This window comes from Pogona vitticeps, chromosome 1, assembly GCF_051106095.1.
Source record: "Pogona vitticeps strain Pit_001003342236 chromosome 1, PviZW2.1, whole genome shotgun sequence".
Lineage (NCBI taxonomy): Eukaryota > Metazoa > Chordata > Lepidosauria > Squamata > Agamidae > Pogona > Pogona vitticeps.
The window spans coordinates 348,114,090-348,132,985 of record NC_135783.1 but is presented as its reverse complement, the minus strand read 5'-3'; the positions used below and the strand labels follow the sequence as shown (position 1 = coordinate 348,132,985).

At 42.3% G+C, this 18,896-nt stretch overlaps 1 protein-coding gene across 1 annotated transcript in view; it reads right to left on the bottom strand.

The window, feature by feature from the left end:
• The window catches only part of SIX4 (SIX homeobox 4), a 43,032-nt gene that overhangs the window by 19,926 nt on the left and 4,210 nt on the right, over nucleotides 1–18,896 (bottom strand). The window contains exon 2 of the mRNA XM_020813195.3: nucleotides 5,644–6,356. Within this exon, the coding sequence (XP_020668854.3) occupies nucleotides 5,644–6,356 (713 nt within the window). The remainder of the gene's footprint in view (nucleotides 1–5,643; nucleotides 6,357–18,896) is intronic.

The window sequence follows — 18,896 nt, the reverse complement described above, 5'->3', positions numbered from 1 at the left end:
AATGCAATATAAAGATAACGGCATGCCCTCATATTGCACTCCACTGTTTTCCAACATTAGGAAGCATGGAATCTCTCTCTCTCTCTCTCTCTTTCTTTCATTCATTTGTTCGTTCGTTCTTTATTGTGAGAAGGCCTTCTTAGCAGTGGTACCCACCAATGAAGCTTACAGTTCAGATACCAAATCTGATGCTTTTAAAATCCAGACAGAGACTTTTATTTCCCCCTAAGCATGTGACTGATTCTCAGCGTTGCAGCCTCCTGCTTTTTTAATTCTACAACACTGGGGCCGTGTTTTCTCATTTGAAAACGCATGCCTTTAATAATTCCAGTTGATCGCCTGCTTAAACCTAAACAGAACACAATGGATGAGAGGTGTCAAAGTCAGGCAGGTTTGGAGCTTCCTCCCCGCTCTGTTTAAAACGTTTGCCTGTGTCTAGCCAACTAAGCAGTTTCAGAAAACCGGATGAAAGGCAAGAGAGAAACAGTCCTGCCCACTCTTTAAGCTGGGAGACGACAGGGCGCCACATTGAAGAGCACAGTAGAACTATAACAATAAACAAACCCAGTTTCTTCAGATTTGGTAAACTAATCCTTGCCAAACTTAGTGACTCAGCTTGGCCGAAGGTACCTTGACTGTTCTTTTCTTTTTAGCTCAGGAATTCTACTGTTGCCCCACCCAGGGACCCACATCAAGTTAATTTTTAAGAATCGTCATCTTAGAATTGCAAAGCCAGAAAGAACCCTATGGACCATCGAGTCCAGCTCCTCTCAAGGAGGCAGAGTGGAGAATTGAACTCCCAACCACAGCCAGACACCTAAGCCACCGAGCTATCTAGCAATTTATGCAATAATGACACATCGGAAGCCATCCACAATTGTGCAGTGGTAGGATGATGCTCTGAGACCTGCAGCAGCAACCTATTACAAGCTTAGTTATAGATGTTTTCAGCTTTATAATTCTCAGATGTCATTTTTATGATATATTGGTAGGGAATGCCCCCCCCCAGTGTTGTTAGAACGCTACAGTTCCACCATCTCGGGAGGGGGGGTTCAACTGGGTGTTAAACCGCTTGTGGAAGGCTACAGGTTCCTACCCCTGGTACAGAAGACAAGGACAGTTAGTTGTTGTTAAGTCTGTGGAACTCCTTGCCACAGGATGTGGTGATGGCATCTGGCCTAGATGGCTTTCAAAGGGGGCAGGACAGATTCCTGGAGGAAAAGTCCATCGCAGGCTACGAGCCATGATGGGGATGTAGAATCCCCAGGCTTAGAAGGAAGGTCCCTCCAAAGGCCAGATGCAGGGGAGGAGGATCAGGAGACAGGGATCTCGTTGCCTCGTGGGCTCCCAGAGGCATCTGGTGGGGCCACTGTGAGATACAGGAAGCTGGACTAGGTGAGCCCTTGGCTTGATCCAGCAGTGCTCTCCTTATGTTCATATCAGAAGGTATTGTTTCCCCTCTCACAAGTGTCCAGCTTCAAGCAACAGTAACATAGGTAAGAAGCCACCTTGCAGAAGGTTTCATGCTCTCTAGCAGTCTGGCTGACTGTTGTTCACAGGGGCAAATGATGCTTTCCTGGATGGGATGATGGCAAATGTACACCGAAGGGAAGTTCCAAAGAAGTCTGCCCCAGATTTTCATGTCAGGAAAAGTACACATTATCGGTAGAGTTAGGTTTCTCTGAAAAATGTCCCAGATATTTATAGCTAGGTGCCCTTCCTATGTTATGGTATGGCAGTGATACAGGAGTTGCTTGTTGGTTCACTCCATTCTGTTGTCCCATCACTGGGAAGCCAAACTCCAGTTTCTGTAATTTGTTCCACTGCCATGTTAGTAATGTACCGTGCAGTCTGGTTCCCTCTAGGGACCAATTTTGATACTGCACCTAGGAAATACTTCTAAAAACTACAAAAAATACCAAAGACCCTTGCCTCTTAGGACTGATAAGAAAAATGGCATAAAACCTGGATATTTTCTGTTTCTCTAAAATGACTTAAAATGCCCTTTTGAAAATTAGCATTTGAAAGTAACTGAGTGTTACTCATTGCACCTAATTAGCTTAGGTGTTACTCATTACATCTAAAAGTAATGTTATAACTACTAGTTACATTGCTGGCTATGAAAAAATAAGGTCTACATTACTTGAAACCAAGGTCTGTATATATAGAGAGGTCAACTACATGGATTTCTCTTACCAGTTACTTTTCCTCATCCCCCTGTTGCTAACTGTTGTCTTCTGATTCAATTATTGTTTTTCTATCTACCACATTTTTCTGTGTATAAGACACCATCATGTATAAGACGTCCCCCACTTTTCTAACCCAAAATTTCTTTCTTCGCAAGAAAGTGGAGGGGGAAGGCAGGGATCATCAAAGCACTTTCATTCCTCCCCCCTCCTTACTTCTGTGTATAAGACGACCCCCAATTTTTAATCTAAATATTTTAGACAAAAGTATTGTCTTATAAATGGAAAAATATGGTATCTAGAACCAGGCAATAATTCAGGGAGAAAAACCCATCCTTGAGGAGCCTTTCAGTGTCATGTCCAAAGTATGGGCCAAAGTCATAGTTGCAAAGAGAGCCTCAGATATTACAGTGGTGCCTCGCTTAATGACGTTAATTCGTTCCAGCAAAATCACTGTAGAACGAAAACGTTGTAAAGCGAAATTAAAAAAACCCATTGAAACGCACTGAAAACCGTTCAATGCATTCCAATGGGCTAAAAATTCACCATCCAGCGAAGATACTCCATATGGCGGCCATTTTCAGTACCTGTATAGTGAGGAATCCATCCTTAAGCACAGCGGGGAGCCATTTTAAGCACCCAGTGGCCATTTTGAAAACGCTACAATCAGCTGTTTTGATCGTCATAATGCGAAGAATCGGTTCCCGAAGCAGGGAACCGATCTTTGCAAAGCGAAAAAACCCTATTTAAAACAGCTTTTTGCAATCGCTAAAACATCGTCGTAAAGCGGATTCGTCGCAATGCGGGGTAATCATTAAGGGGGGAATGACTGTATTACAAATTATAGGAGATGTGTACCATCTCACCGAGACTTGGGATTCTCCAGAAACACCCTACAGTGGCACTAGCCTGAATATCTCCCATGTTAACTTTTTTCTCAGGGAAAGAAGGAACAAAGCAAGCTGAAATACTGAAATATATGTGGAAACCCCCAATGAAATTTCAGAAAGACAGAAGGGTTGTGTGATATTAACTGTCTGAGTCGTTGTGCCTTTCCTGATGGAACAGTGAACACAGATGGGAATTTGCAAAATATATGAACAAACACAAATAGTCACCTATTTTCCATAATTATGCTTCTGCTGGTCTGTTTAGAGCTAAAGAAAGGCAGCTGGGTTTTAAAAAAAGCCGTTTCTGGCTATCTATGTTTGATAAAGAAGCACCACAACTTGGTAAATCAAAGTCAAAGTCAACCAAAGGTCTTACTTGGTGGCCACTCATTCGCTACTTAACTGAGAAAGAGGTTCATAATAGTAATTGGGTGCCATTGTCAATTCTGAGTTTTGATGACCCTTTCCAGGGTTTTCTGGGAAGAGAATATACAGAAATGGTTTACTGTTCCCTTCTTCTTGGGATGTCCTGGGACTGTACAGGTTGCCCATGAAATTGGGGGTTGGGGGGGGTTCACGCCACTCTAAGTTCTTTAATGAAAGGAAAGAACACATGGCAACAGCAAATGATGCTGTATGATAAGTGTTGACTTGCAATCCTTTACTCGCTTAAGTGGTAGAAAGACCCACCAAACTCAAGAGACCTTAGGTGAACCAATAAAATGTGCAACCCTTGGTTAGGTTTCATATGTGAATTTTTCACTAAATTTGACAATTCAGTTTTTGCATGAAAGTGTATCTAATTCAGTTGGGTAGTTGAGATTTTTTTCCCCAAAATTGGTTACATTAAGGACAGCTGTGCACAAAAATAAATCCATAGTGGTGCCCCACTTGACGATACCCCACTTCACGATGAAATCGCTTAACGATGAGTTTTTTGCAATCGCTATAGCGATTGCAAAACGATGATTCCTATGGGGTTTTTTGCTTAATGATGAATAGTTCCCTGCTTTGCGAACCATTTTTTCGCTGCACGATTAGAACCAGCTGATCGGCAGTTCTCAAAATAGCTCCCCGCCGTTTTCCGGATCTATTTCCGGAAGACAGCAATCGAAAATGGCTTCCCCTATGGAGGATCTTTGCAAAACGAGCAGGTATTTCCCCCATTGGAACGTGTTCAATGTATTCCAATGGTTTTTTTACTTTCGCATGACAACGATTTTGCTTTACAGCGATTTTAACGGAACGGATTGTCGTCGTCATGCGGGGCGCCACTCTATTGGTGAAAACAGCACACAAAAATGCATTAGGGAAATTGCTTTCCAAATGTGCACACACAGCAACAGACACAAATGTCCGTATCAGAAGAAAGGTACTTATAATACCTACAAAGGCTTGTGTGGATTTTTTAAAAAAAAATGCAAATGGAGGTAGAAGCAAAACTGGACAAATGGGAAAGAACAAGAAACAAAAAAAGTCACAATTCCTTCATGCCTGTATGGGAACCTCACTGGAGACTAATGATTACAACTGCATGCTCTCTACCTTTAAGCAACCAAACCCCTTCTGCTACTGTGTCACATGATTCGCTGCATGATTTGTGGGAGCTAAAGCTTCTAAGGGTGACCCATGAAAAGCACTAAGTCCACAGACGTCAGCAGGGCTATTCTAAAGGTCAGGGAAGCATCCGGTAGAAATGAAAAAGAAGCACAAAATTAAATCCTAAACTACTGAAGTCAACGAAGCCGTGGTTCCCAACCTTGGGTCCCCAGATGTTCTTGGACGAGAACTCCCAGAAATCATGGCCAGCACAGCTGGTGGTGATGGCTTCTGGGAAGAAGGTCAAGAACATCTGGGGACCCAAGGTTGGGAACCACTGAACTTAGGGAAGAAGAGGCCATGTTTTTTTTCTTCCTTCCACCCCACAGGCCTTTGTTCTAGGTAAGGGGCTGTCATCGAGGAGACCACTCCCCTTTCATCCAGTTATTATACAGTTCTTGTTTAGTCGTTTAGTCGTGTCCGACTCTTCGTGACCCCATGGATCAGAGCACGCCAGGCCCTCCTGTCTTCCACTGCCTGGAAGTGGTCAAATTCATGTTGGTCGCTTCGATGTCAATTATATAGTACTAGATTGTATATAAATAAAATAATACTTCATTTTACAGTTCAACAAGGGCTCCACCCATGCCAGGAAAGACCAACTTTCAATCTATTTATTATTTATGGGTTTGTTTTATTTATAGGGGCATCTTGCTCCCGATTAAGTTGAGTCCCAAGGCGGCTCACAATATTAAAAAAAGTTAAACATTAAAAAAACAATGAAACTATATACAGTACTAATTAAAATATAATGGAACAATTAAAACCAAGTAAACATTAAAAAATATAATGCATAATTTTATAAAAATTATACAAGCAACTGTCCTGATTTTTATTAAAAACTATCTTAACTTTAAACGGCACCATTGCAAATATTCTGAGACTAAGCTTTCCAAAAATATTTCTTCACTTCCATCAAAAGAGAAGGAAAGAGAAGAGAAGAAAATAAGTAAATAACTGGAATTTACCTAGGGATGTTGCTGCTGAAACAGGTGGCAGCTGCACTGGAGAAAAACTGATACCTCCATTGAGTAACTGGCCATTGGTTGCTGAATTCGAAAGCTGAACAACGCCATACTGGTTTATTTGCACGGGAGCTGTAAACGTAACCACAGAGCTCCCATCTTGCGGCGCTATCGCTTCTTCGCTTTCTTCTGTCTTCACGTCCATGCTTGGTATTAAGCCTGGGAAAGAAGCAGGGACAGAACTGGGGCTGTATGTTGTAGTTGCCGACGTTGATGGTGGGTCTACTGAGTCAGTAATGGAAGTCTGGAGGATTTTGAAGTCCTTCACATCTTCTGGAGAAGAAGCTAACATGTCAGTCATGGAGACCCCATTTCTCAAAGAACTCGGGGAAGTTTTAGGCGTACATGAGGAGACAGCTTGCGAAGTCCCCACATTGAGCCCATTAAGAAGGACGCCGTTGGGCCCCTGAATGAAAGAGGTGCCATTAAGAAAAACAGAGGAAGGACTGGAAGGCAGTAGATTCCCGTTCAGCAAAACTCCTGAAGAACTTAAAGATATTTTGGAGTTCCCAAGCTGCTGCATGTAGATTGTCTCCATATGGCTAGGAAGGCTTAAGCTAGTACCGCTGTCAGAGGTGCCAACGAGAGGGTGCGGAGATAAATCTTCTTGTCCCTTGCTGGATTCATCTTCCGTGCTGGGGTTCCCGTCTGACTCACTACAAGGCAAGGAAGAAACGAGAATGAACTCATAGCAGCGATTCTTTTAGATTCCAAAACCAGGACTCTGTTTGAATGCACTCGCATGCAGGGTGGGGGGAGTAGAAGAACTGGCACGGGGGGGGGGACAGCATCCATGTAATCTCCCTGAGAACACTATGTACCACTTTTCACAATCATGCTGGGGTTAAAGGCAGCAGAGAAAGACCATACATGAGATTGATTGACTCATTAAAGCAAGCCACAACTTTCTGTCTGCAAGACTTGAGAATAGCTGTTTAAGACAAAATCTTTTGGAGGTCATTAATTCACAAAGTCGCTGGAAGTCTGTTGCACTTACAGGGCACCTAACAATGACCACTGATTTTGTTTTAGACTTACTTTGTTTGAGGGAAAACATGAACACAGGAAATGTCCCAGCAATAATGTGAAAATGACAGACGGCAGGAGTGTAACTACTTTACACAGCCACAGCGGCGTAATACCACGTTAACTGTCGTGGCTGCAGCCAACAGAATCCCAAGACTTTATAGTCTGGATGAGGGACTTCATATTTTTGTGCTGTACTACTTCAGGGGAGAGAACTAGTGCTCTGTGGGGCAAAATTCTATGTATCTCATCAAACTATAAACCCTAGGATTCTTTAATGACCAAAATTATGGCAGTTGACGTGGCCATGAACATAGATGTAAACAAGGACCACCAAAATGATTAACGGTCTGGAGAAATATAAGAGAAATTATCCCATGCGGGGCTTTTTCACTTACAAAAAGTGCAGAAAAAGACAGCATGGCAGAGTCATATCAAATTCTGCACGGTGAGACAGAGAAATTGCTCTCTCTCTCTCTCTCTCTCTCTCTCTTTCTGTGCCTTCTAATGCTAAAACTATGAGCCATTCCCAAGTATCAGAATGGTTGAACGCTTCAAGACACAGGAAAACAAGCTGTTCTTCACACAGCACTAAGCAAAACTCTGTATTCTCCCCTATCTTTTCTTTAAAAAAAAAAAAATTCCTAGGTCCTCTGGTTACAATGCATTTCAATTCCACCTGCAATATTGAAATGACAAATCAGTTAGATTAACTGATCGAAAAAGCTGTTTGACTAAAATTTATTCTAGATTTATTCCATTTACATCCCTGTCTTTTGTCCAGTGAAAAAGTCTTCATCCGTTGTCCTTTCCCCTGCTTCAGGACAATCACCCAAGGAGTTTTACAACTCAGTGAGAACTGAAACAATCAAATTCTGGGAAGTGGGCACAGGATGCCAAACAGTGGCGGTTGTGTGAAAAGGAAAGGCAGTATGGCATAGCAGAGGGTGGTGTAGCACTAAGAATGCTTGATGAAGGTGTGAGTTCAAACTCCCACTGGGCCATGCAACTCACTGGATGACCTTGGACCCCCACACTCTAAAAACTGACCTTCACCATAGGGTTGTTGCCAGTATAAAGTGAGGAAACCACCTTCAACTCATTGGAGGAAAGGTAGCATATACATATAACATATACAGTGGCGCCTCGCTTAGCGATTGCTTCATTTAACGACGAAATCGCTTAGCGATGACTTTTTCGGAGCGTTTTTACACTTCGTTTAACGATGGTCCCTATGGGCGATTTTCGCTTAGCGATGGTTGGGACCATGCTTCGCATAGCGATTAAATTTTGGGTCCCCTGTTTCGCTTAACGATGGTTTAAACATCCTCATGTTTGCTGTTTTTTAAATGTTTTTCTGTTATTTATAAAGTTAAAGTTTACTGTTTAAAATGTTTGAAATCATAAAGTGCACTTAATAAACCCTTTGTTAACCAAATTTGACTTTGTTCTGACTCTTTTTTAGTTTGTTGTTGTTTTTTTCCTCCATTGAGATGCATTGAATAGGTTTCAATGCATCTCAATTGGGGAACTGCGTTTCACTTAGCGATGTTTCCTATAGCGATTTTCGCTTAAGGACAGCAATTCGTTCCTATTGGAACGGATTATCCGGTTTTCAATGCATTTCAATGGGAAACGGTGTTTCGCTTAGCGATGAAATCGCTTAGCAGCGATTTTTTGGAACCAATTAGCATCGTTAAGCGAGGCACCACTGTACAAAGAAAATAAAATCAGAAAGCATGCTTTTCACCTCAGAATGGTAGGAATTTGTTTTTACTTCTATCAAAATTCAGTCACTCAGTCCATTAAAACGCACATGGACTAGTGAAGAGAAGCCTAGATCAACCATTCAATGAATCACAATGAACTCATGTGTGCTAGCCCCTCTCCCTCTTGCGTCTCCTCACACAGAAAATGATGGACTGAACGGAGGAGAGAGCCCATATTCTGCATGAGGTATGGCTGGGGTGCCCCCTCCTTCAGTGAGAAGTTGCCCACACCATGGAAGCTCTGCATGTGAGTAAGAGACGCAGGAAACTAAGGGTCTTAATTGCATGGAGAGCATTTAACATAGAGGAGGCCCTGCCGTTTATCCCTGTTACACTCCACCAGTAGAGACCAACGACGGACGAGGCGGAGCTAGTACGCCTGCAGACTCCTTATGGTGTCCAAATAGGGCTAAAGGCTTGGTTAAAATGGGTAAAAGTCCCAACTTGAATGTATTTCAGTAGAAGGAACGGGTTCAGAAAACCAAAAAACTCAGGAAGATGCCTACCCCCACCTCCCGATCCACACAAGATGCACATTGTCCATCAACTGTTTTCTGGCACCAAAACAGTTCATGAAAATGATATACAAGTTCTATTAATTGCAGGGAGTGAAACGTGCCCTCTGGATCCCATTTCCAGGGCAGGCCAACATGTTTAATGCAAATGTAATGAGAGGGAAGAGGGAGCCTGACGCCAACCTCCCTGTCTGCTGTGATAACGCCCTCCAGAGGGTCACAAATGGAGAGTCACCCGCCTAGTAGCCATTTGGCACAGTGTCAGGGACACCAACAGGTTCTTGGGCATCCTGCCTGTGATTGCAAGATTTTCCCAGACGGAAGGGGTCAACAGGTAACCTCCAAAAACTAACAAGCCTAGTTTAATTTTATTGGGATGAATCTTTAGGCCTCTCCTTTGAACGGTGGATTTTCAAAACACATAACAAGAGCCTTCCGGGATGTAGCTTAAGGGCCTACCTAATTCAAGATGGTGTTAGCCAAAGTGGCCAGATCGCTGTCTTGGGAAAGTCCACAAGTGAAGTGCTATGGGGATGAATGGCTAGTAGAGATGGAGGTACAGTGGTGCCTCGCATAGCGAGGTTAATCCGTTCCGGATTAACCTTCGCTATGCTGAAGCATCGCTGAACGGGGCAGCGATTTCCATTGGAACGCATTAAACATCGTTTAATGCGTTCCAAATAGGCCAAATACTCACCGTTCAGCGAAGCTTCAGGATGGCCGGCAGCCATTTTCGCGCCCTCGCCTCGCTTAACGAGGGCGCGAAAACGCTGCGCGCGGCCATTTTAGGCCATTTCCCGGCTTCCGGCGGCCATTTTGGCCGCCGAACAGCTGATCGGCGGGGGTCGTTTTGCGAAGATTGGTAAGCGAAACGCTTACCGGTCTTCGCAAAGCGAATTGTGCCCCATAAGAAAAACGTTGTGCGATCGCATTAGCGATCCGAAAAAACGGATCGCTATGCGATTTCATCGTTATACGGTGCGCTCGTTAAGCGAGGCACCACTGTATTCGTATACGAATATCCCCGTGCAGGTGGTGGTAACAAGGGTTAATGCCACCTGCAACGGTCCACTCACTGATCCGACGCAGACGGCGCAATTCTACCAATGGCTCCGCAGCATGCAATCCGCTCGCCACTCTTTGACCTTGCAACGAGGCTTGTTCTCCCGCCTCCTGCCAGGAGTGGCGAGCAGATCACACACTGTGGAGCCATTGGTACAACTGCGCCGTCCATGTCTGCAGCGGACTGGTGAGTGGACTGTCTAGCCCCATGGGGCTGGACCCTCGTTAATGCCACCTGTATGGGGATATTCGCATTAATATACAAATACAAATATCCCGGTATTCCTATTCAGATACGAATACCCCCATCTCTAACGGCTAGGCATCTCCTTAGGAACTTGGTTTAACTAAGATATGCAAAATTGATTGATGGTATGAAAAATTTAATCGAGACAAAACAAATCATCTCAAAATATGAAGTTAGATAATGGTCATTCCCAAAGAATATTGCTGTGTAAAAGACAATGTAGCTTGGAGGACAGTCAAGGCTGCAGGAACCATGTATTCTTCATCTTTTAATTATCTATTTCTATTTGATGTTTTTAGTGACTTTCATGTATATGCATATAAACGATATATATAAAGGCATATAGATTTCAACTCATTCCTACTTGTGTTATAAAAGTACTTTTTAAAATGTTATTAATTATCCGTTCCATTGCTTGTGTTTTTACTTAAGAACAAGCTAGCAAACACCCATTGGCTAAAATCATGTTGCATAACTCCACTGATGTTATGGGAGCAATTTTGCTGAATGACGTGAACTGATTAAAGAGCTCCTACTTTGATTTGGGGTTGTACACAACTTTCAGTAAATCACATGCAACCCAAAATCAAAGCAGATCTACCAATGATTATTACATCATTCCTAGTCTCTGTGGCTGGCATCTTCAGAGGACAGGAGTTAGAACTCTGTTCTGGTGTGGTGTAGTTGGGTATTTGTAGCTATGGGATCAGCTTTTTGTCCTTTTCAGGAGAATGGCTGATTATGGTGATCAGGGTATTTGTTGTTATGGGTGTATTGCTGTGATGGGGGGGAAGATGATCAGTCACTGTGATTGATGGGTGTTGTTAGCTAGTCTTTTGTGTGCAGTGATCACCGGTGCTTGTGGCTGGGATCCCAGCTGTGAAAGCCACCAAGAATACAATAAACAAATTTATTCTACAAAGTCAAGAGGACTTGATAGTGGTATGCTTTGAATACTTTATATCTCAGCATTTAATAAATAGTCACTTCTCAAGAGTTTTAGACATTTTCAACCAGTTTCATGAACATATCTCCCTGAAAAAACTGCAAGAAATTATGGCCGTAACAGTATCATTATGAAGCAAAAATAATATTATTCCTTTACAGATGATAGCTGGAACTTTATTACGTTTTCATGCTGCCCTGAATTTTTGCTGCCATAACTTAATGAGCAAAAATCTGGGTGCTGAATTGCTGTAAGCTAAAATGTTGGCTACTGACGCATACCACAGAGTTTCAGAAGAAAATCATTGTGTGCTTTAAAGTCAAAGTAAAGCCTTTGAGTGTGGATTATGAAAAGCTATGAATGATTCTAAAAGAAATGGGTGTGCCACATATTTCTTTGTCCTCATTCATAATCTTGTGTAACTTATATTCTGGAAAGAACCACTGTTAGAACAGTTTATGAAGAAACTTAATACTTTCCAATTAGCTAAATTATAAGACAATTGTATATTTTATTTTCCAACCTGTTTACTCTATACGTAGAATATATTTTACAAGAAGCTGGATTAGTTTCAAGTGAAGGAACAGTGAGAATTGGAAGATATTTCAATAATTTAAAATACATAGATGATACCACATTACTGAGAGAAACCATCAATAACTTGGAATGACTGCTGATGAAAATGAAAGAAAAAAATGAAAAAGCAAGATTACAGTTGAACTTTAAGACGAAATTATAACTATGGAAGAATTGCACAAAATTCATGTTGACAATAAAGAAATTGAAATTGCTGAAGATTTTCTGTATCTTGGGTCAGTCCAAATGGAATGTGCCGCCAAGATGACTGAAACTTGAAAGGGCAGCTATAAAGGAAGTAGAAAAGTTTCTTAAGTGTATGGATGTTTCAATGGTAACCAATGCCAAAACTGTCCGATTATAATGTACAGATATTACAGCTGAACAATGAAGAAAGTTGATAGTTGGAGGGAAACAAATCCATTCGAAACATGGTGTTATAAGAAAGCTTTGTGGATACCATGGATTGTCAAAAAGGCAAATGAGCAGTTACTAGATCAAATCACGCCTGAACTAGAGGCTAAAATGCATGAACTGAGGCTATCGTACTTTGAACATATCATGAGAGAACAAGATATCCTGGGAACAACAACAAAGCAGGGAAAAATGGAAGGTTACAGAATGAAATGAAGACCTAACATTAGATGAATTGACTCCATAAAGGAAAGTATAGCTTTTAGGTGGCTAAGCACAGCTGTTAACAACAGAACCTTTTGGCAGTCATTAACTGGTAGGATCACAGTAAATTTGAATAGGAAGTGACAGATGGCATAAGGACCACAATAAGCTACAGTTACTAGGTGGTGTAAAAATGTAAATATTAATGCTTTTCACTCTTTTTTGTTTGCTCAGATCTCGCATAACTCCCTGCTGGGACAAGATGCAAAAAAACTAAGGTGCAAAATCTTGCATAGCTATGCAAATGGTGTAACTTTTAGAGCCAAATTGTTCCATGTTAAGAAATCATCATAGACTTTGTCAGTTCTATGCTGAGTTCACACAACTCAGACAATATATGTTTATTTGCCATAACTATGTATTTCATACCATATTTGCTTCGTGAAGAATTCTGGAGAACGCAAAAACTCAGTATATTCATAACTTCTTGTTGTTATGTGCTGTTGAATTGCCTCTGGTACTTATGGTGACCCTATGAATACTCACTCTCCAAAAATGTTCTGTCCTCAGCTGTCCCGCTTAGCTCTTGTAGACACAAGCTTCTGGGAGTCAGTCCATCTCATATTTGGTCTTCCTCTTTTCCTGCTGTCTTCCACCCTTCCCAGAATTACAGTGGTGCCTCACATAGCGAGGTTAATCCATTCCGGATTAACCCTCGCTATGTGAAAACATCGCTGAACGGATCAAGAAAAGCCAATGGAACGCATTAACCATCGTTTAATCCGTTCCAAATGGGCCGAAAACTCACCATTCAGCGATGTTTTCCTATGGCCGGCAGCCATTTTCGCGCCCTCCCCTCGCTTATCGAGGGCGCGAAAACGCTGCACGCAGCCATTTCGGGGCTTCCAGAGGCCATTTTGGAGCCGCCGAACAGCTGATCCGCGGGTCGCAAAGCGAAGGTCGATAAGCGAAACGCTTACCAACCTTCGCTATGCGAGTTTCAGCCATAGAGGCCATCGCTTTGCAATCGCAGTTACGATCGAAAAACCCCCTCGCTATGCGGATTCGTCGTTCTACAGTGTGCTCGTTAAGCGAGGCACCACTGTATTGTCCTTTCCAGAGAATCTCATTTTCTCATGATGTGCCCAAAGAAAGTTAAGTCTCAATTTCAACATTTTCCCCCTCCAGAGATAGTTCAGGCTTAATTTGATCTAGGACCCACTTATCTGTCTTTCTGAAAGCCTCCTCCACCTAATCCTTTCTAACCGGACACGCTGGAGACTTTATCACAGAACTCCACTATGCAAAGCATGGCTCTAATACTGGAAAAGGGCTACTCGGTTCTTGAGTGTAAACTACCCCTCACGACCTGAACTCCATTTTGCTGCCACAGAAAGGATCAAAAAGATGCTTGCTTGTTTTCATGTCTCAAAAGAAGCTAATTCTTCTTTAGGATGGTGGGAGGAAAAAAGCCAATGTTTGAACGCGTTCCAGGACTTTACTTTGAGACGAGCCTGCATCTCCATTAAAAAAGGAAGCCAGCGCCAGCAACTGCTCTGGTTTGGCCAGCGGATCTGATCGGTCTGCAAAATGTAGCTGACAGCACCTCAGATAATGCTGCCAATAAAACAAATAACTTCCTCACAAAGCCCCTAAAAGTCCTTTGGTGAGTTTCAACTCAAGCTTGGCATTCAAGGGTTACTTAGAGCCTCTAAACACAGGCATTTGTCCCACTGTTCGGCGTGCTGATTGGTGAGGTTTGTCCACTCTTTTTTGTGGTGTCCATACATGGACCAATTTGCTTCAACTCATACCTTTTTGAACCTTTGTCAGGAGCTTCTGCACTTTTGGTACGGGTTGGTGGGCTCCTTTTTGGTCTGGTCCACGCAAGTGTGGCCGGTTGCACTTAATCAAAACTAGAACTCTATTGCTCCGTTCAGTATCAATTTCCAGTATTCTGAAGTGGCTTACAGGATATTGGAAACTGAACACTTCCCCTGATCATTTGTGGAGGATCAGGGGAAGTGAAATTATTTTTTTTAATTGTGTCGCTGATGCAGTAAATCATTTTGATTAAATTAAAACAACACTTCTCCCGTCTGTGTATTGCCAATCAAAACTGCAGCTGTGGGCAGATTTTTATGGGCAATACTCAAACAGGCAAAGACATAGTTTCAGAAATTAATATTTATGTTGATGATCTAGCATTGCACTGCAATGATCTAGCAGACATAAGAAAATAATTTCACTTCCCTGATCCTGCACAGATGATCAGGGGAAGCATTAATGGACAGCAGAACAAGCCAAAGGTCAATACTGTATGTCGTTTGGACTGGAGGCTTGCGCCAAATGGTACATTGGCCTCCCTCCTGACAACTTACCCTTTGTGGCCTGATCCAGCCCACAACAAAACAGCCAGTCTGGATAAGGCCTTAGTTTGTCACTTCAATACAAGATCAGCCCAAAGTATTTTTTTTCTGCCCGAAGTGGAGTAGCAAATGCTGTTTTCCAACCCACAAAGTTCAGGTACATAATACCCTGGACCTGTCTAATTATTTTGGCACTTAAATCAGAAAATCTCTCAGATTTCATTCCAAAGCTGTAAAAAATTAAATAATAAAAAATTAAATATCAGTGTGCCCCCTTCTCTGACAGCCAAAGCCTGGTGCTTGAGGCTGTTACTTCATTTTGTCTGCCAGGAGGGCTGGCCTTACTTCACTAGCAGCACATAAGATACAGCCATGCTATTCTAAATTCTCTGGGATTATCTGTCTGGTTCATACTTTACCTCTCTTTCTCAGTCAACCACCACCTTTCTTCTGCCCCCCCCCCCCCCGGGTAAAGAAACGGTTCTTAATGACTTGATAGGATGATGAAGGCAGTCAAGTTATCCCAAGATGTAAAGTCTCACCCCCTCAAGGTTTCCACTGCAGACTCCACCACATAGATAATTCTATAAGTTGTCAAAAACTCATCTCTCCAGGGGTCTAAGTATTATTGGCTATAATTCTATTAACCTCAAATGATGTGCCTTCTTGAAAAGCTTCCATTGCTTCAGATTAGAGACAAGCAACAAGAATTAACATATAAACAACCAGGAGACACCCTCCACCATGTTTAGAAATATACTGATCCTGGAAGTTTTCATGAAGCACAGTTTACTTTCTAATTGCTTTATACATCACATATTTTAAATTGGGGGGGGGGAGAGATTGGATTTGCTCCAGCAGAATTAGAATACTGGCACTTTCCAGCTACATTGGGAGAAAGTGATATAGCTTCTATCAGGCCCCAGAGAGAGGGAAACTCCAGCACTTCTGAAGTTCCACACCATGCTTTAAGTCTTCATCTTAGCACTCAGTGGACTAAATTCCTGAGTACAGTGGTGCCTTGCTTGACGAGGATAATCTGTTCCAGCAAAATCGCTGTTAAGCGATATCCTCGTCAAGCAAAATAAAAAATCCCATTGAAATGCATTGAAAACCCATTCAATGTGTTCCAATGGGCTGAATAACTCACTGTCGAGCAAAAATCCTCCATAGGGCGGCCATTTTCTGCTCCCTGTCTTGCGAAAAAGCCTTCCTAAACACAGCGGGGAGCCATTTTGTACATCCGGCTGCCATTTTGAAACGCAACGATCAGCTCTTTTTGATCGTCATAATGCAAAGAATTGGTTCTGAAGAAGGGAACAGATCATCGCAAAGTGAAAAAACCCCATTCAAACATCATTTTACGATTGCAAAAACTTCATCGTGAAGCGGATTCGTCATCAAGCGGGGTAAGCGTTAAGCGGGGCACCACTGTACTGTATATCTTGCACTCTGACTCAGGTAATCAAGCCACTGTTGCATCATCCTCATTACCATCTACTATGTGCCTATTAATGGCATTATCTCACTCAGATTTATGAAGAAGCAATAGTACAGTGGTACCAGGGCTTATAGGGTCAAAACTTTTGGGCCTTTCTGATTAGCAGAGACTATGGTGTTATCTACCCCCTGATCAAACCTTCTCTGCTTCCTCCGAGTTTAGGTCCAATCCTCACAGAACTGGATGAGAAAATGAGTTTTTCCAGGAACTCTGTATTGTTGCAAGCCATCCGTGTTGAATGCAAAGTAGCTCGCTTGATCTTGGATGGGCGATTAAAAACCATTAGCTTTGCAAAAGACCTGTACTTCCTTTGTTGATACGGACTGATTCAACTGTCTACATTTCTGGACTTAGTGGTGGGGATGGGGGGGCTGGCCATACAGGCACTGTCAAAAAGAGCACATTTGCTACTTCCAAATTTACCATTGCACCCTTGGATAGGAGCTTTTCCCAACTGCCTCCAGAGAGGACAGGACTTGAACCTGGGACCTAACCTGCAAAGTTGTGGCCCATCCCACATCATCCTGACAAAAGGGGGGGGATGCCAACAGGACGGTCTTGAACATGGCATACAAATGAAGGATGCCAAGCAGGGGGGATGGACCAGATGAGTTCAATCCTGGATCCTTGCCAAGCAAAGGAAAAACATCATGTGTCGGGACAGGAAGAAAAAGCACCTCATGTTTATTGGGGCTGAAACAGCTTTAGGGACAGGAGGGACATCACACATCCTTGCAAATAAGCATGGAGATGTCACTGTTTGCTTTTGATCACTAGCATATTATATACAATACATTTGGCCCTAAACAAGGAAGACTGCACAATCCTAACATTCTATTGGTCTGCAAGGCAAGCTATTATTTCTGCAAAGAATTCAATAGAGAACCATAAGAAGGATCTTTTTTAAAATGTCTGGAGGGCATGTTGTTTATGTAAACAAGAGTTAATGTTCTACTCAAACATGCCCTCCAGCCTTTTAAAGCTGAGTCCTAATGAGTGCCTTGCAAAATTATCTATGCCTATGTCTACATCTACACGATGCAAAATTGTATAGGCGCACCTATCTGTGTATGTGTGTGTAAAACACACACATCCTCTTGACAAGACAGGAGGAGACAAGGATGATTATATGATTACATCTCCCTAAACACACCTGTTCTTGTCTGGCTTCGGAGACAAGCAGCATCTGGGCCTGGCGAGTACTGTACTTGGATGGGAGCTCACCGGAAAATACCAGGTAAGGCTAGGAAAGAAGGCTTCCCGAAACCATGGAAGGTCACTGCTGCCAGTCAGAGTTGGCCATAATGGTCTAGATGGCCCAATGGGCTAAATCAGTAGAAGGCAGCTTCCTGTCTTTCTTGTTGGGCTCATAAGAATATGCCCAATGTTGGAAACAGATGAAAGCAATCTATTCTTAGTTAAGAACAGGATGATCCACTGGGATTTTTGTGCGTGAAAGGAGAGTCGCTGCGATGTTGTGGTCAGAGTATCTTAACTCAGATTAGGGAGAAGCCAGCTCTAATCATCGCTCTGCTATGCGGCTCGCTGTCTTTTTCAGGCTAAAATACCACAAAGGGTTCTTTTGGATTTTGGGGGGGGGGGGGGAACTGTGTAAATTGCCAGGAATTCCCAGATGACAACAAAAATCAAAAGAGTAAAGCCGCTCAGAGTGGTCGATTTGACCAGATGAGCAGGATATAAATCAAATAAGTAAGTAAGTAAGTAAGTAAGTAAGTAAGTAAGTAAATAAATAAATAAATAGATTGCAGGAAGAGCAAAGGAGAAGAGATACCTTAAACTGCTTTTTAAAATAAATATATTCATAATTAAATTGCTATGTTTTAAGAACATGGATGGGAGATTACTTTTTAAAACTACAAAACGTTACCAACACAGTCAGATTCCCATTTTAACCACTCAGAAAGAAAAGTGATTTGACCCTTGACCAAGTTTTAACATCAATAATCGGAGCTTGGAAAAAAAAGTTGGAATTTTTAGACCATTTGAGCTGAGGGCTTTTTGCTTTTGGGGAGAAAAATTAAGTTTTTCAGACTTTGACAAAAACCATTGCTTTGAAACCAATCAATGGGTTTGACTGGACTTATAGATGCTTCTGCTCAACAGACAACTCATGGGGTGTGAAGCAAGGAAGAGATAAGGTATGTGACTCCTGCAGCCGCCCCCCCCCCCCATACCAATGCTGGTTAGGTAGCTTTAGGTTTGGGGTTAGCAAGGTGACAATACCAGCCACGTGAGTACAATACCAGCCACTGCCTGCCATGCTCTAACCTACAACACTTCCCGGTATTAAATACATTTGGAAGTTATATGCATTAAATATTTTCCAGCGTGTACAACACACTTTTAAACGATGCCATCAACAATCACAGATCAAGCATAATCAACCCTTGATTTCGTTTCCAGCTGCTTAGGAAAAAAAGAGAGAGAAAAAGGAATACACATACTCTAAATTTTTTGCTTCTGGCTGAGCAAAGCTCCAGGATTTTAACAATTTCTTAAACAATCTATGATCATAATCCACATCATCACCATGACTGTCATTTATT